Source organism: Meles meles, chromosome 16 (assembly GCF_922984935.1).
Source record: "Meles meles chromosome 16, mMelMel3.1 paternal haplotype, whole genome shotgun sequence".
Classification (NCBI taxonomy): domain Eukaryota; kingdom Metazoa; phylum Chordata; class Mammalia; order Carnivora; family Mustelidae; genus Meles; species Meles meles.
In genome coordinates this window covers 39,817,844-39,830,711 of record NC_060081.1, presented here as the reverse complement: position 1 = coordinate 39,830,711, position 12,868 = coordinate 39,817,844, and the positions used below count along the sequence as shown (strand labels likewise).

General features: G+C 38.3%; 1 protein-coding gene across 6 annotated transcripts in view; it reads right to left on the bottom strand.

Annotated features, from left to right (window-relative positions):
- DZANK1 (double zinc ribbon and ankyrin repeat domains 1) overlaps positions 1–12,868 on the bottom strand; it is a 64,892-nt gene that overhangs the window by 29,815 nt on the left and 22,209 nt on the right. For all 6 annotated transcript variants that reach the window (XM_045980129.1, XM_045980130.1, XM_045980128.1 and 3 more), the window contains 2 exons: positions 11,608–11,693; positions 3,473–3,590 (listed from right to left, as the gene is read on the bottom strand). In XM_045980129.1, the coding sequence (XP_045836085.1) occupies positions 3,473–3,590; positions 11,608–11,693 (204 nt within the window). The remainder of the gene's footprint in view (positions 1–3,472; positions 3,591–11,607; positions 11,694–12,868) is intronic.

The following is a 12,868-nucleotide window of genomic DNA, read 5'->3' as shown; positions in this document are numbered from 1 at the left end:
CAACATACATGTAACAGGAATCCTAGAAGGAAAGGAGAGGGAAGAAAAGCCAAAAAAAGAATGTGAGGAAATAATAGCCAGAAACTTCCCACATTTAAAGAAAACATGAATCCATAGCTCCAAGAAAATCAATTCCAAGAAAGATAAACAGAAAGAGATCCACAGTCATAGTATAAACAAATTATTGAATATCAGAGACAGAGAAAAGTCTTAAAAGTAACAGGAGAAAAAACTACTTATCACATACATCAAAAACCATGCAGGTCAGAGGTAGGAGAATAATGTATTCAAATGACTGAAATTAAAAATAACTGTCAAACAAGGGGCATCTGGGTGGCTCAGTTGGTTAAGCATCCAACTCTTGGTTTCAGCTCAGGTCATGATCTCAGGGTTGGACGATAGAGTCCCACATCAGGGTCCATGCTCAGCAGGGAGTCTGCTTGAGATTCCCCCTTCTCCCTCTGCCCCTCCCTTCCTTCTCTCTCAAATAAATAAGTAAATCCTTTCAAACAAGAATTCTACATCCAGTAAAACTATCCTTCAGAAGAGGATGCAAAATAAATATTCTCAGATAAACAAAGACAGAGAGAAATGGCAAGCAGATGTGCATTTAGTAAAGGAAGTCCACCAGGCTGAAGATAAGTGACACTAGATGATAACCTGAGTTCACAGGAAAGAAATGAAGAAATTAGAGACCAGATTTAATAAATATGTGAGTGCCTTCGGCTCAGGTCATGATCCCAGAGTCCTGGGATCGAGCCCCATATCGGGCTCTCTGCTCGGCGGGGAGCCTGCTTCCCCCTCTCTCTCTGCCTGCCTCTCTGCCTCCTTGTGATCTCTGTCTGTCAAATAAATAAATAAAATCAACATTTTTTCTCATCTTTAAATGACATAAGATCATGTAACACTGCATTTTCAGTTTATAACATGTATAGTTGTAATATATATATAATATATATTACAGAAAAGATAAATAAATGGGGAGGAAAAGGAGTATGGCTGTTGACTATTGGATAGCAGAGAAGTTTAACTGGGGTGACGCAGACCTGAACCGGCAAGCAAAAAACAAAAAACTGGGTCCAGTGAAACCTGTTTGGAAATCTCCTTCTGGGGAGCCATGTGCAGGCATGCTGTTAAAAGTTGCTGGCAAACAACTGGGTTCCTGCAGGTTAGTTGAGCACCATCAAAGCACAAAGAGATGAAAGCATATCAGAACCAGGAAGAAAACCCAAGCCCCTTGTCCTGCAGTGTTCTTCCAGCAGCAATGTCTCTCTACTAACAAAAATTAACATCTAGCTAGCTGGCACAGGAGAAATGTTTAAAGGGTCCAGCTCTAAGACCCATGAGATAGGGCAACGAAGGGTGGATCTGGAGCTGTAAGGTGCACTTCTCCATCTGTCTAACAGGACTCCGAGTGTTTTGGGTCTAGGATCTTAGGAGTAGGCTCCACCCTTTTGAATCCCAGAAACCCAGCTGAGAGCAGGACACCATAAGTAGCAAATAAAGAGTTTAAATTACAAATCTGTTTATACACACACACACACACACACATATATACATACACACACACATATATATATATTTATATTTTTTTATTTTTTTAAAGATTTTATTTATTTATTTGACAGAGAGAGAGAGATCACAAGTAGGCAGAGAGGTAGATGGAGAGAGAGAGGGAAGCAGGCTCCCTGCTGAGGAGAGAGCCCGATGTGGGGTTCGATCCCAGGACCCTGGGACCATGACCTGAGCCAAAGGCAGAGGCTTAACCCACTGAGCCACCCAGGCGCCCCCAAATCTGTTTATATATTATAGCATATTAACAAATATTATTTGGGGGACAATATAGATGTTTCAAAGTTTGTCATTTAAAATATTCACCTGGGTGGCTCAGTTGGTTAAAGTCTGCCTTTGGTTCAAGTCATGATCCCAGGGTCCTAGGATCAAGCTGAGCAGGGAGTCTGCTTCTCCCTCTCTTTATGCCTGCTGCTCCCCTGCTTGTGCTCTCTCGGTCAAATAAATAAATAAAATCTTTAAAAAATAAATAAAATATTGGGGTGCCTGGGTGGCTCAGTGGGTTAAGCCTCTGCCTTCGACTCAGGTCATGATCTCAGGGTCCTGGGATCGAGCCCCACATCGGGCTCTCTGCTCAGGAGGGAGCCTGCTTCCCCCTCTCTCTGCCTGCCTCTCTGCCTACTTGTGATGTCTCTCTGTGTCAAATAAGTAAATAAAATCTTTAAAAAATAAATAAATGAATAAATAATAAAATATTTATAATCTTTGATGACCTTTCCTCCCTAAAGGAACAAAGAAAGTTCTGAAAATCTGTTTTCCAGGGCACTGGGTTGCACAGTTGGTTGAGCAATTGACTCTTGGTTTCAACTTGTGTTGTGATCTCAAGGTTCTGGGATCGAGCCCCACATCGGGCTCTGTGCTCAGCAGAGTCTGCTTGGGAGTCTTTCTCTCTCTCTCCCTAGTCCCATTCCCTGTTCATGTTATCTCTCTCTCTAAAATAATAAATAAAATCTTTGAAAATCTGTTTTCAGGCAAGTAAAAAATATCTTTGACACTGTACCAACAAATGAATATAAGCAGGGAAAATCCAAACTACTGAGAGCTGTTTATGTTTTATTTGCTGTATTATCTTCTTCATGAAGTTCAAGGTATTTTATAGTAAATTAAATTAACTTCTACAACATTCTTGAGCAATATGTTGGAATAAAATGTAAAAAAGATATCCATTTAGATTCTCACCCTTTGCTTGAAGATATAACTCAATTCTAGAACTCTAGACTTAAACTCACTGAATTAGTGGCTTTTTCTTAGTGACTACCTTTTTAAAGATGGTTATCTTTCAGTCAACATCATAGATCCTTTTATTTCATTTTGCAAACCCTACTCCAAAAAACTCCCCAAGTTTCAAATGCATAAAAGACAACACATTTTGGCAAAGGTTTTGATTTTTAGTAAGCTGAGTATCTTTTCTAACTACAAACTCTTTAGTAGGCTAATACCAATTATTATCTACACTTAACAGCCAAAATTTTTTAGTTGATCCCTCTATAGGTTATACCAAGAGCATCTTTGGACAGAATGATGTATCTTAAGGATACAAAGACTTGAATTAGTACTTCTCTCCATTTATTTCTAGAATAGAAATATTACTGTACACAGGTTATAAACTGAATATCATGCAAGTAGGACATAGATATTTATCTATGCACATATCACTGAAACAGTAAGATTTCAGTATCCTTTTCAGCCTGTACTTTTTTAAGGCCACTGAAAGAAATGGCATTGGAAACAAGGTTTTCCATTCTTAAGTAAGAGACTGGACAATAAGAGATTAATCTGTCAGTAATTTTTTCAACAAGAATTTATGTTTGGGGATCATGAATACCAGGTACTATGCTACTGTGGCTATTAAAGATCAGATAAACCAATGAAAGAAATTTTTGAAGATTCTGCTGCTCACCTGAGCTCCTTCCGGGGGTGGGAGACGACAGCCAAATATGGGTGGGACAGGAGAGCCGCATTCTTGACAGAAGCGAGCAAAGGGGTCAGATGGGCGGGGGGCCAGGCAGTGGGCACACCTGCAATAAAACAGGTTCCTCATTGGCCATGTTCTGATGAGTTCGCATTAAGAAGTCAGATGAAAATCTCCAAGTGTTCAAACATTTTAGAAAAACAAAAACAAAGAGCAGACCACTCTCAGAGGCTATGGAAAAAGGTCAAGACAGGGATGCTTCTCTGGTCATTCTATTACAAAGTGGCCTTCCACATGGACCCACTGGTGCCCTTCACCTGGTCTGGCTTACCTTGCTTCCTGACTGTGGCAGAAGTTTATCAGCAGTCTTGATCCCACTTCTGAGTCATCCTATCACATTGGATTTGACATGTGTGACGGTGAGCCTCGAAAATTCCAGCAAAGTCTATATTAAGTGCAATTTTCTGACTTTCCACCTGACCTCTGAGCTCAGCCTAAGTGACAGATCTTGCCTGGCATGCTGGAGAACCACTCCTTGACCAAAGAAGATATACAAATGGCCAAGAAACACGTGAAAAACATTCTCAAGATCACTTGTCACTAGGAATGCAAAGCAAAAACCCCAATGAAAATCCACTTTATATTTACTAGGATGACTATTAGAAAAACAGAAAATATTAAGTATTGGTGGAGAAAGTGACACCCTTGTGCATTTCTGGTGGAAGGTAAAATGAGGCAGTTGTTGTGAGAAAGAGCTTGGCAGTTCCTCAAAGTGTTGGACAAGAATTACCATAAAATCAAAATTCCAGTCCTAGGTAAATACCCAAAAGAACTGAAGTCAGGGACTCAGATACTTGGACACCAGTGTTCACAGCAGCGTTATTCACAATAGTCAAATGTCGTAACAACTCAAGTGTCCATCAACAGATGAGCAGAGAAACAAATGGTTGTGTATATATAATGGAATATTTTTCATCTTTAATATGGAATGAAATTCTGATACATACTACAACATGAGAACTTTGAAAATATTATGCTAAGTGAAATAAGGCAAACACTAAAGGACAAATACTATCTGATGTCTGATTCTACTTATATAAAGTAACTAGAATAGGCAAATTCATCGAAACAGAAAGGAGATCAGAAGTCATCAGGGGCTGCAAGGATTAGGTAAAGGGGTTGTTGTTTAATGGGAACTGAGTTCCATTTGGAATGACAAAAAAATTCTGGAAATGGATGGCTGGTGATGGTTGCACAACACTGTGGATGTACTTAATGCCAGAGAACTGTACACTTAAAAATTGTTAAAATGGTAGATTTTATTTATTTACAACAATAAAAGTATAAAGGGCCTCAAAAATAATTGATTATATCAAATAAAAGTAATAATATAATAATGTATATGTATAATATGTTTAAACATAATAATGTATTATGGGGTTCATAGTATTTGTAGATGTGAAATGAGTAACCACAACAGCACTAAGGCTACTGTTACTGAGCTCCTAGAAGTATAGGATATAATGTTCTTATGCTTTATACAAGGTGGCATAGTCCTATTTGAGGATAGGCTGTGATGAGTTAAATATGTTTTAGAAACCCTAAAGCAACCACCAAAAACAAAGTTACAGCTAATAAGCTAACAAAGCATATAAAATAAAATGGAATCATGAAACATACCCAATTAATCCAACAGATGGCAGAAAAAAGAAAAGCAACAAAGGACAGATAAGATGAACAGAGAACAAAAAGCATGATGGTTGATTTAAATTCAAACATATCAATCAACAGAATATACTCTTTTTTTTTTTTAAAGATTTTATCTATTATTTGACAGACAGAGATCACAAGTAGGGAGAGAGGCAGGCAGAGAGAGAGAGAGGAGGAAGCAGGCTCCCTGCCAAGCAGAGAGTCCGATGCGGGGCTCGATCCCAGGACTCTGGGATCACGACCTGAGCGAAAGGCAGAGGCTTTAACCCACTGAGCCACCCAGGCGCCCCAACAGAATATACTCTTAACACCCCAATTAAAATATTTTTAAAGCAACTAGATGCTGTTTTTAAAAAAACTTAAAGAGGGACGCCTGGGTGGCTCAGTTGGTTAAGCAGTTGCCTTCGGCTCGAGTCATGACCCCAACATCCTCGGATTGAGTCCCGAATCGGGCTCCTTGCTCAGCAGGGAGCCTGCTTCTCCCTCTGCCTCTGCCTACCACTGTCTGCCTGTGCATGTGCTCTCTCTCTCTCTTTTTCTCTCTAACAAATAAATAAATTTTAAAAAAATTTAAAAACTTGAAGAAAAACAAATAGGTTAAAAGTAAAAGGATGAAAAAAGTTAGACCACGCAAACACTAATCAGAAGAAAGCAGGAGTAGCTATGTTAATGTCAAACAAAATAGATTTTTTTTTTCAGACAAAACAGATTTCTAAGCAAAGGGTATCACCAAGGTTAAAGAAGTAAAGGGGTCAACTCAGCAATAGGACATAAGAATCCAAAATGTTTATACATGATAATAGAACTTAAAAGTACATGAAGCAAAATTTGATAGAAAGCAAGGATAAGTAGACAAATTCATAATTATAGTCACATAGATTTCTCAATCACTCATTAAGTAATAGAGTTAAACAATACTATCAATTAACTTAACCTAATTGACATTTACAGAATACTTACCCTAGCAAAATGCACATTCTTTTCAAATGTACATGGAGCATTCACCAATCAAATCATATATGTTCTCTGATCAAAAAGGGAATTAAATTTGAAATAAATATCAGCGGATATAAGGAAAATCCCCAAATATTTAGGAATTTAATAAAATACTTTCAAATAACCCATGGGTCAAAAAAGAAACAAGGACAATTAGAGTTTACACTGAATTAAAATGAAAACACAACAGGGGCACCTTTCTCAGTCAGTAGAGCGTGTGGCTCTTGATCTCAGGATCATGAGTTCAAGCCCTACAATGGGCATGGAGTCTACTTAAAAAATTTTAAAATAAAAATGAAATGAAATGAAAAGACAACATACCAACATTAGGGGCTAACGCAGTACTCAGGGGGAAATGCAGAGTTCTAAATGTCTATATTCGAAAGAAGAAAGGCTTCAAATGAATGACTTCATCTTCCACATTAAAGAAATTAGAAAAAGAAGAGGAGGGGTGCCTGGATGGTGCAGTTGGTTGAGCAAACAGCTCATGGTTTCAGCTCAGGCGCTGATCTCAGGGTCAGGAGATTGAGCCCTGTGTCCAGCTCCACATTCAGTGTACAGTCTGCTTCAGATTCTCTCTCCCTCTGCCCCCTGCTCCTTTTCTAACAAATAAATAAATCTTAAAAAAAAAAAAAAGAAAAAAGAAAAGCAAATGAAACCAAAGGTTCACAAAAAAAAGAAATAAACCTAAAAAATTTATATTAAACAAATTTTATTTATTTATTTTTTTAAAGATATTTATTTATTTATTTGACAGACAGAGATCACAAGTAGGTAGAGAGGCAGGCAGAGAGAGAAAGGAGGAAGCAGGCTCCCTGCTGAGCAGAGAGCCCGATGTGGGGCTCAATCCCAGGACCCTGGGATCATGACCTGAGCCGAAGGCAGAGGCTTTAACCCACTGAGCCACCCAGGTGCCCCTATTAAAGAAATTTAATATGTAGTTTAAAATCTTCCTTAAAACTCTGGGCCCCAGTGCCTTTACTAGTGTACACTACCAAACACCTAAGGAAAAATAATACCAATTCTACACAAACTCAGAAAATTAAAGGAAAGAGAATACTTCCCAACTCATTTAGTATTATCCTGATACTAAAATCAGACAAAGATCTTCACTGTAAGGTGTGAAAACTACAGACCAATATCCTTCATGCACACATACACAAAAGTTCTTTATATTTTAGCAAATGAAATTAAACATGACATAAAATAAATAATACTTCAAGTGAGACTTATCTCAGAAATGCATGGGTGATTTAAAACTTAAAAATCAGGGGCACCTGGGTGGCTCAGGTGGTTAAGCATCTGCCTTCAACTCAGGTCATGATCCCAGGGTCCTAGGATTGAGCCCTGCATTGGGCTCCCTGCTCAGTGGGGAGCCTGCTTCTCCTTCTCCCTCTGCGTGCTGCTCTGCCTACTTGTGTGTTCCCTGCCCACCCCCGTCAAATAAATACATAAAATATATATATTTTTTAAACTTGAAAATCAAGGGTGCCTGGGTGGCTCAGTCAGTTAAGCATTTGCCTCTGGCTCAGGTCATGATCCCCAGCATTCTGGAATCAAACCCCGAATCAGGCTCTATGCTCAGCAGGGAGTCTGCTTCTCCCTCTTTCTCTGCCCTTTCCCCAGCTCAGGTTCTCCCTCTCACTCTCTCTCCCTCTATTTCAGATAGATAAATAAAATCTTTAAAAAAAAGAAACTCTCAGCAAGCTAGTAATAGAAAGTTTCCTCAATCTGAAAGGTCAACAAAAAAATCTCTAGCCAATATCATATTTAATGTTAAAAAATGGAATATTTTCTCCCTATGTTCAGGAATAAGGAGGCAAGAATGTCCACGCTCATCACTTCTATTCTTTTTTTTTTTTTTAAGATTTTATTTATTTATTTGACAGAGATCACAAGTAAGCAGAGAGGCAGGCAGAGAGAGAGAGGAGGAAGCAGGCTCCCCGCAGAGCAGAGAGCCCAATGCGGGGCTCGATCCCAGGACCCTGGGATCATGACCTGAGCCGAAGGCAGAGGCTTTAACCCACTGAGCCACCCAGGCACCCCTCATCACTTCTATTCTAAATTTATTGGAAATTCTGGCCAAGACAACAAGTCAAGAAAAAAAAAAAAAGGGATCTGCATATATGTTCCAGCTGCAGAGGGCAGACAGTTTTGGCTTGCAGAGTTCCTTAGGGAGGGAAGAATATATGCATAGAGAATGTTGCCATCTAGGTGGCTTTAGGGTCCTAAGGAGTAGAGAGGGATGGCACTGGGGAGGTCTGGAAGCCTCTAATTTGTGTAGAGTTCCCTGTAGATAAATAACAGATCCCCCAACTTCTATCCCCCAGGATGTAACAGCTGAGGTAATACGTAATTGATTGCACTGTGACTAAGGCAGGTGCACCCCCACCCAATACCATTTCTTACCCTCGAACACTACCTGCTCTTTAACAAAGCATTGCTAATTCTAAGGATAATCTCTAGTTTACTGCGCTTTTTTAAACTTTTAAATAAATCAGTTTATGCTGGAAGGAAGGAAGGATGGAAGGAAGGAAGGACCCACACAGAAAATGAAGAAATAAAACAATTGCCTTTATTTGCAGGTGAGGGGCGCCTGGCTGCCACAGTCAGAAGAGCATGTGACTCTCGATCTCAGGGTCGTGAGTTTGAACCCCATGTTGTGTGTAGAGATTAAATAAATAAACTTAAAAAAAAAATATTCACAGGTGTCCTGACCACCTATAGATAATTCTATGGACTCTACCAAAAAAAGTTAAAAGAATACGTGAGTTGAGTAAGATTCCAGGATGTACGAACACTACATAAAACTCCATTTAATATCCCAGCAATGAAAAATCAGAAATTTATATTTTAAAAGTAATAACATTTATGACTGCATCAAAAAATTATGAAATACTTGGGAATCAATTTGACAAAGGATATGTAAAACCTGAGCACTGAAAACTACACAACATTGCTGAAAGAAATTAAGGAAGACCTAAATAAATGATGATACCCCATTTTCCTGGACTGTAAAAGGCAGTAACAATTGCAAAATTGTTAATAACATCAATCTGTCCTAAATTAATGTATCAACTAAATGCAATCCAAATCAAAACTCTAGCAGACATTTTGTAGATGTTGAGAACTTGATTTTAAAACTTGTTTGAAAATGCGAAGTATCGGGATGACTGGGTGGCTCAGTGGGTTAGGTGGCTGCCTTTGGCTCAGGTCATGATTCCATGGTCCTGTGATCGAGACCCGCATCAGGCTCCTTGCTCAGTGGGGAGTCTGCTTCTCCCTCTGCCCCTCCCCCTGCTTGTGCTCTCTCTCTCTCTGACAAATGGATAAATAAAATCTTAATAAAAAAAATGCAAAGTACCGAGAAGAGCCAAACTATTTTTATAAAAGAAGAACAAAGTTGGAGAATTTATAACACTTAGTTTCAAGACTTATTATAAGGGATGGTAATCAAGAAATGTGGTAGTAAATAAATAAAAACAAACATCAGTGGATCAGAATACAGAGTCCAGAAACACAGCCACAAAATCCCAAAAGTAATCAATAAGGAAAGGACAATCTTTTCAGCCAATGGTCCTGGAATACCTCACACCATAATTAAATTTGGATCATAAGAGATGAAATTTCTAGAAGAAAACATAGAGGAAAATCTTGTGGTGGGATCTGTCTTGGGTTTAGGAAGGACTTTTTAAATATGTCAAAATAAATATTAAGTATAAAAGAAAAATAAATATATTTCATTTCATCAAAAGTAAAAAACTTTGCTCTTCAAAAAAAGCCCCAAAACCTTCTTAAGCAAATAATGAGCCAAAATTGGGAGAAAATATTTACTAAACATATATTAACAAAAGAGAACATGTACAACTCTATAATTAGGAGATATAGTACTCAATTTTTAAAAAGGGCAAAATGTTTGAAAAGGCAACTTCCCAAAGAAGGCATATGGATGAATAATAAATACTTTTAAAAATGCTCAAAATCATTAGTCACTAGGGAAATTCAAATGAAATGCACAAGCACCATCTCAAACATTATGGCCAAACATAAAAATTAAAGCATTGGTGAGGACATAGAGAAAGTGGGATTCTCATATACTGCTGCTGAGAATGTAAAATGGTGCACCTCCTTTGGAAAACAGTTTGGCAGTTTCTTTAAAAAGTTAAATGTACACATATCATATGACCGAGGCAATTCACTCCAGGATGTATTTAAGGAAAATGAAACTATATGTGCACATCATGACTTGCATACAAATTGTTCTTAGCTTTATCTGTAACAGCCCCAAACTAGAAACACCCCAGATGTCCATCAATAGACAGACTGGTGTATCCATACAATGGGATACTACTCAACAGTAAAATGAAATGAGCATTTGCTATGTGCAGCAATGTGGGTGAATCTCAAAATAACTAGGAAAATGGAAGAGGCATATACTGAATTATTCCATTTATGTATGGAATCAAATGCAAACTAAGCTACAGTGACCAGAAGTAGATCAATAGTTGCCTTGGGATAGGGAGAGATTTCAAAAGGGTACAGTGCAAGAAACTTTTGGAGGTGATGGACTTGTTCATTTTCTTGATTATGGTGATAGTTTCAAGGTTATATGCGTGTCAGTTGCACTTTTCTTGCAAAATGAATTAAATTTTTTTTTTTTTACTTGAGTAGAGTTGATACACAATGTTATGTAACATAGTGGTTAGATTTCTTTCTTTTCTTTTCTTTCTTTTTTTTTTTTAGTGGTTAGATTTCTTTATATGCTATGCTCACCCCAACTATAGCTACCGTCTATCACCATACAATGTTATTACCACTCACTATATTCCCTATGCTTTTATTCCTTTAATTTATTCATTCCATAACTGGAATTCTATTTCTCCCACTCCTCTTCCCCATTTTGCCCATCCCTCCGACCCCTTCCCCTCCAGCAACCATTAGTTTGTTCTTTGTATTTATAAGTCTGATTCTTCTGTTCATTTATTCATTTGTCTTGTTTTTAGACTCCACATATGAGTGAAATCATATGGTATTTGTCTTTCTCAGTGTGATTTATTTCACTCAGCATAATATCCCCTAGGTCTAGCTATGATGTCACAAATGGCATGGTCTCATCCTTTTTTATGGCTGTGTAATATTCCACTGTGTAACTATACCGCATCTTCCCTATTCATTAGCCTACTGATGAACACCTAGGTTGTTTCCATGTCTTGGCCATTGTACATAATGATCTGATATACATAAGGGTCAACTGTACTTTTTAAATAAGTACAGTTTTATTGTACACTTTTAAAATTTGTAAAAATTTAATGAAAGACAGTTGGGTGAGCAAACACCATTCTTATGCCTCATCCTTAAATTTTCTTGACAATGCATCAGTAGAATTGAAGAAATAGTAAAGAAAATGTGATACTTACTTAAGAAAGTCTGTCTCTCTTTGAATTCTCATGATCTCTGTGCTTGTCAAACTCTTCTGGCCAGTTATGTGTGCAAAACTAGGGAACTACAATAAAGGATACACATAAAATCACGGCAAAAGCTCTGGTACAGTAAAATTGCATTAAAATTTTTTTTAATGTGTTGTCTTATCACATCCAGCACTCATCTTTTAAGAACCATGATGGGAGAGTCAGAAGTTAACGATTACCCCAGGCCCCAACATTTAAAAAAAATTAAGGTGCTATCACAATTAGACATGTATATTTCATTAGAAACAAGAGTTTACAAGAAGAGATCCAAATCTATCATCAGACAGACCAGAGTTTAGAATTTAAAAACCTAAGCTGCCCTCCATTTTTCTCAAAGATTACATCCCTGGGAAACAATTCAAAAATTGAGGTGGGATTGGGAGAGGGGGAGCGGGCTATGGACATTGGGGAGGGGAGGCGAACCATAAGAGACTATGGACTCTGAAAAACAACCTGAGGGTTTTGAAGGGTCAGGGGTGGGAGGTTGGGGCAACCTGAGGGTTTTGAAGGGTCAAGGGTGGGAGGTTGGGGGAACAGGTGGTGGGTAATGGGGAGGGCACGTTTTGCATGGAGCACTGGGTGTTGTGCAAAAAGAATGAATACTGTTACGCTGAAAAAATAAATAAAATGGAAAAAAAAATTCACGTAAAAGAACCTATGCAGAGAAAACACTTAACTCATTCTGATATATTTTTATTTGAGCATTCTTTGTACCAGGCACTATGTTTGACACAGGGAGGGGACAAAGATAGATATTACATGGTCCCTACCCTTTAGGAGCTGAACTGGTATACACAGAAAATACTGAAACACTGTGGGTTCAGTGTCGTAATGCATTTGTATTGAGTCCCATGGAACTCTAGAAGACGAAATAATCACATTCATTGCTTCAGGGGAGAAAGGCGTCCCAGGGTGCTAACACCTGAGCTGGGCCTGGGAGAATAAAAAAAAGGTTGTCAAATGGACACAGGACAATGGGAATAAGAAGCAGAGGAAACCCATTTGCAAAGGCACAGTGATAGGGCAGTGCTTTGCCTATCGTGGGGCTCAGGGATGTGACATGATTTAGAAGTCTGAGTAGCTGGAGAAGGAACACAGAGGGGAGGAGCTATCATTTAGGAAGGGTCTGACACCTGCTAAAATGGTATTATGTAGCCATTATCTCAACATTTCACAGTGATCTTATGAGGTGGGTAATATTATCCTCATT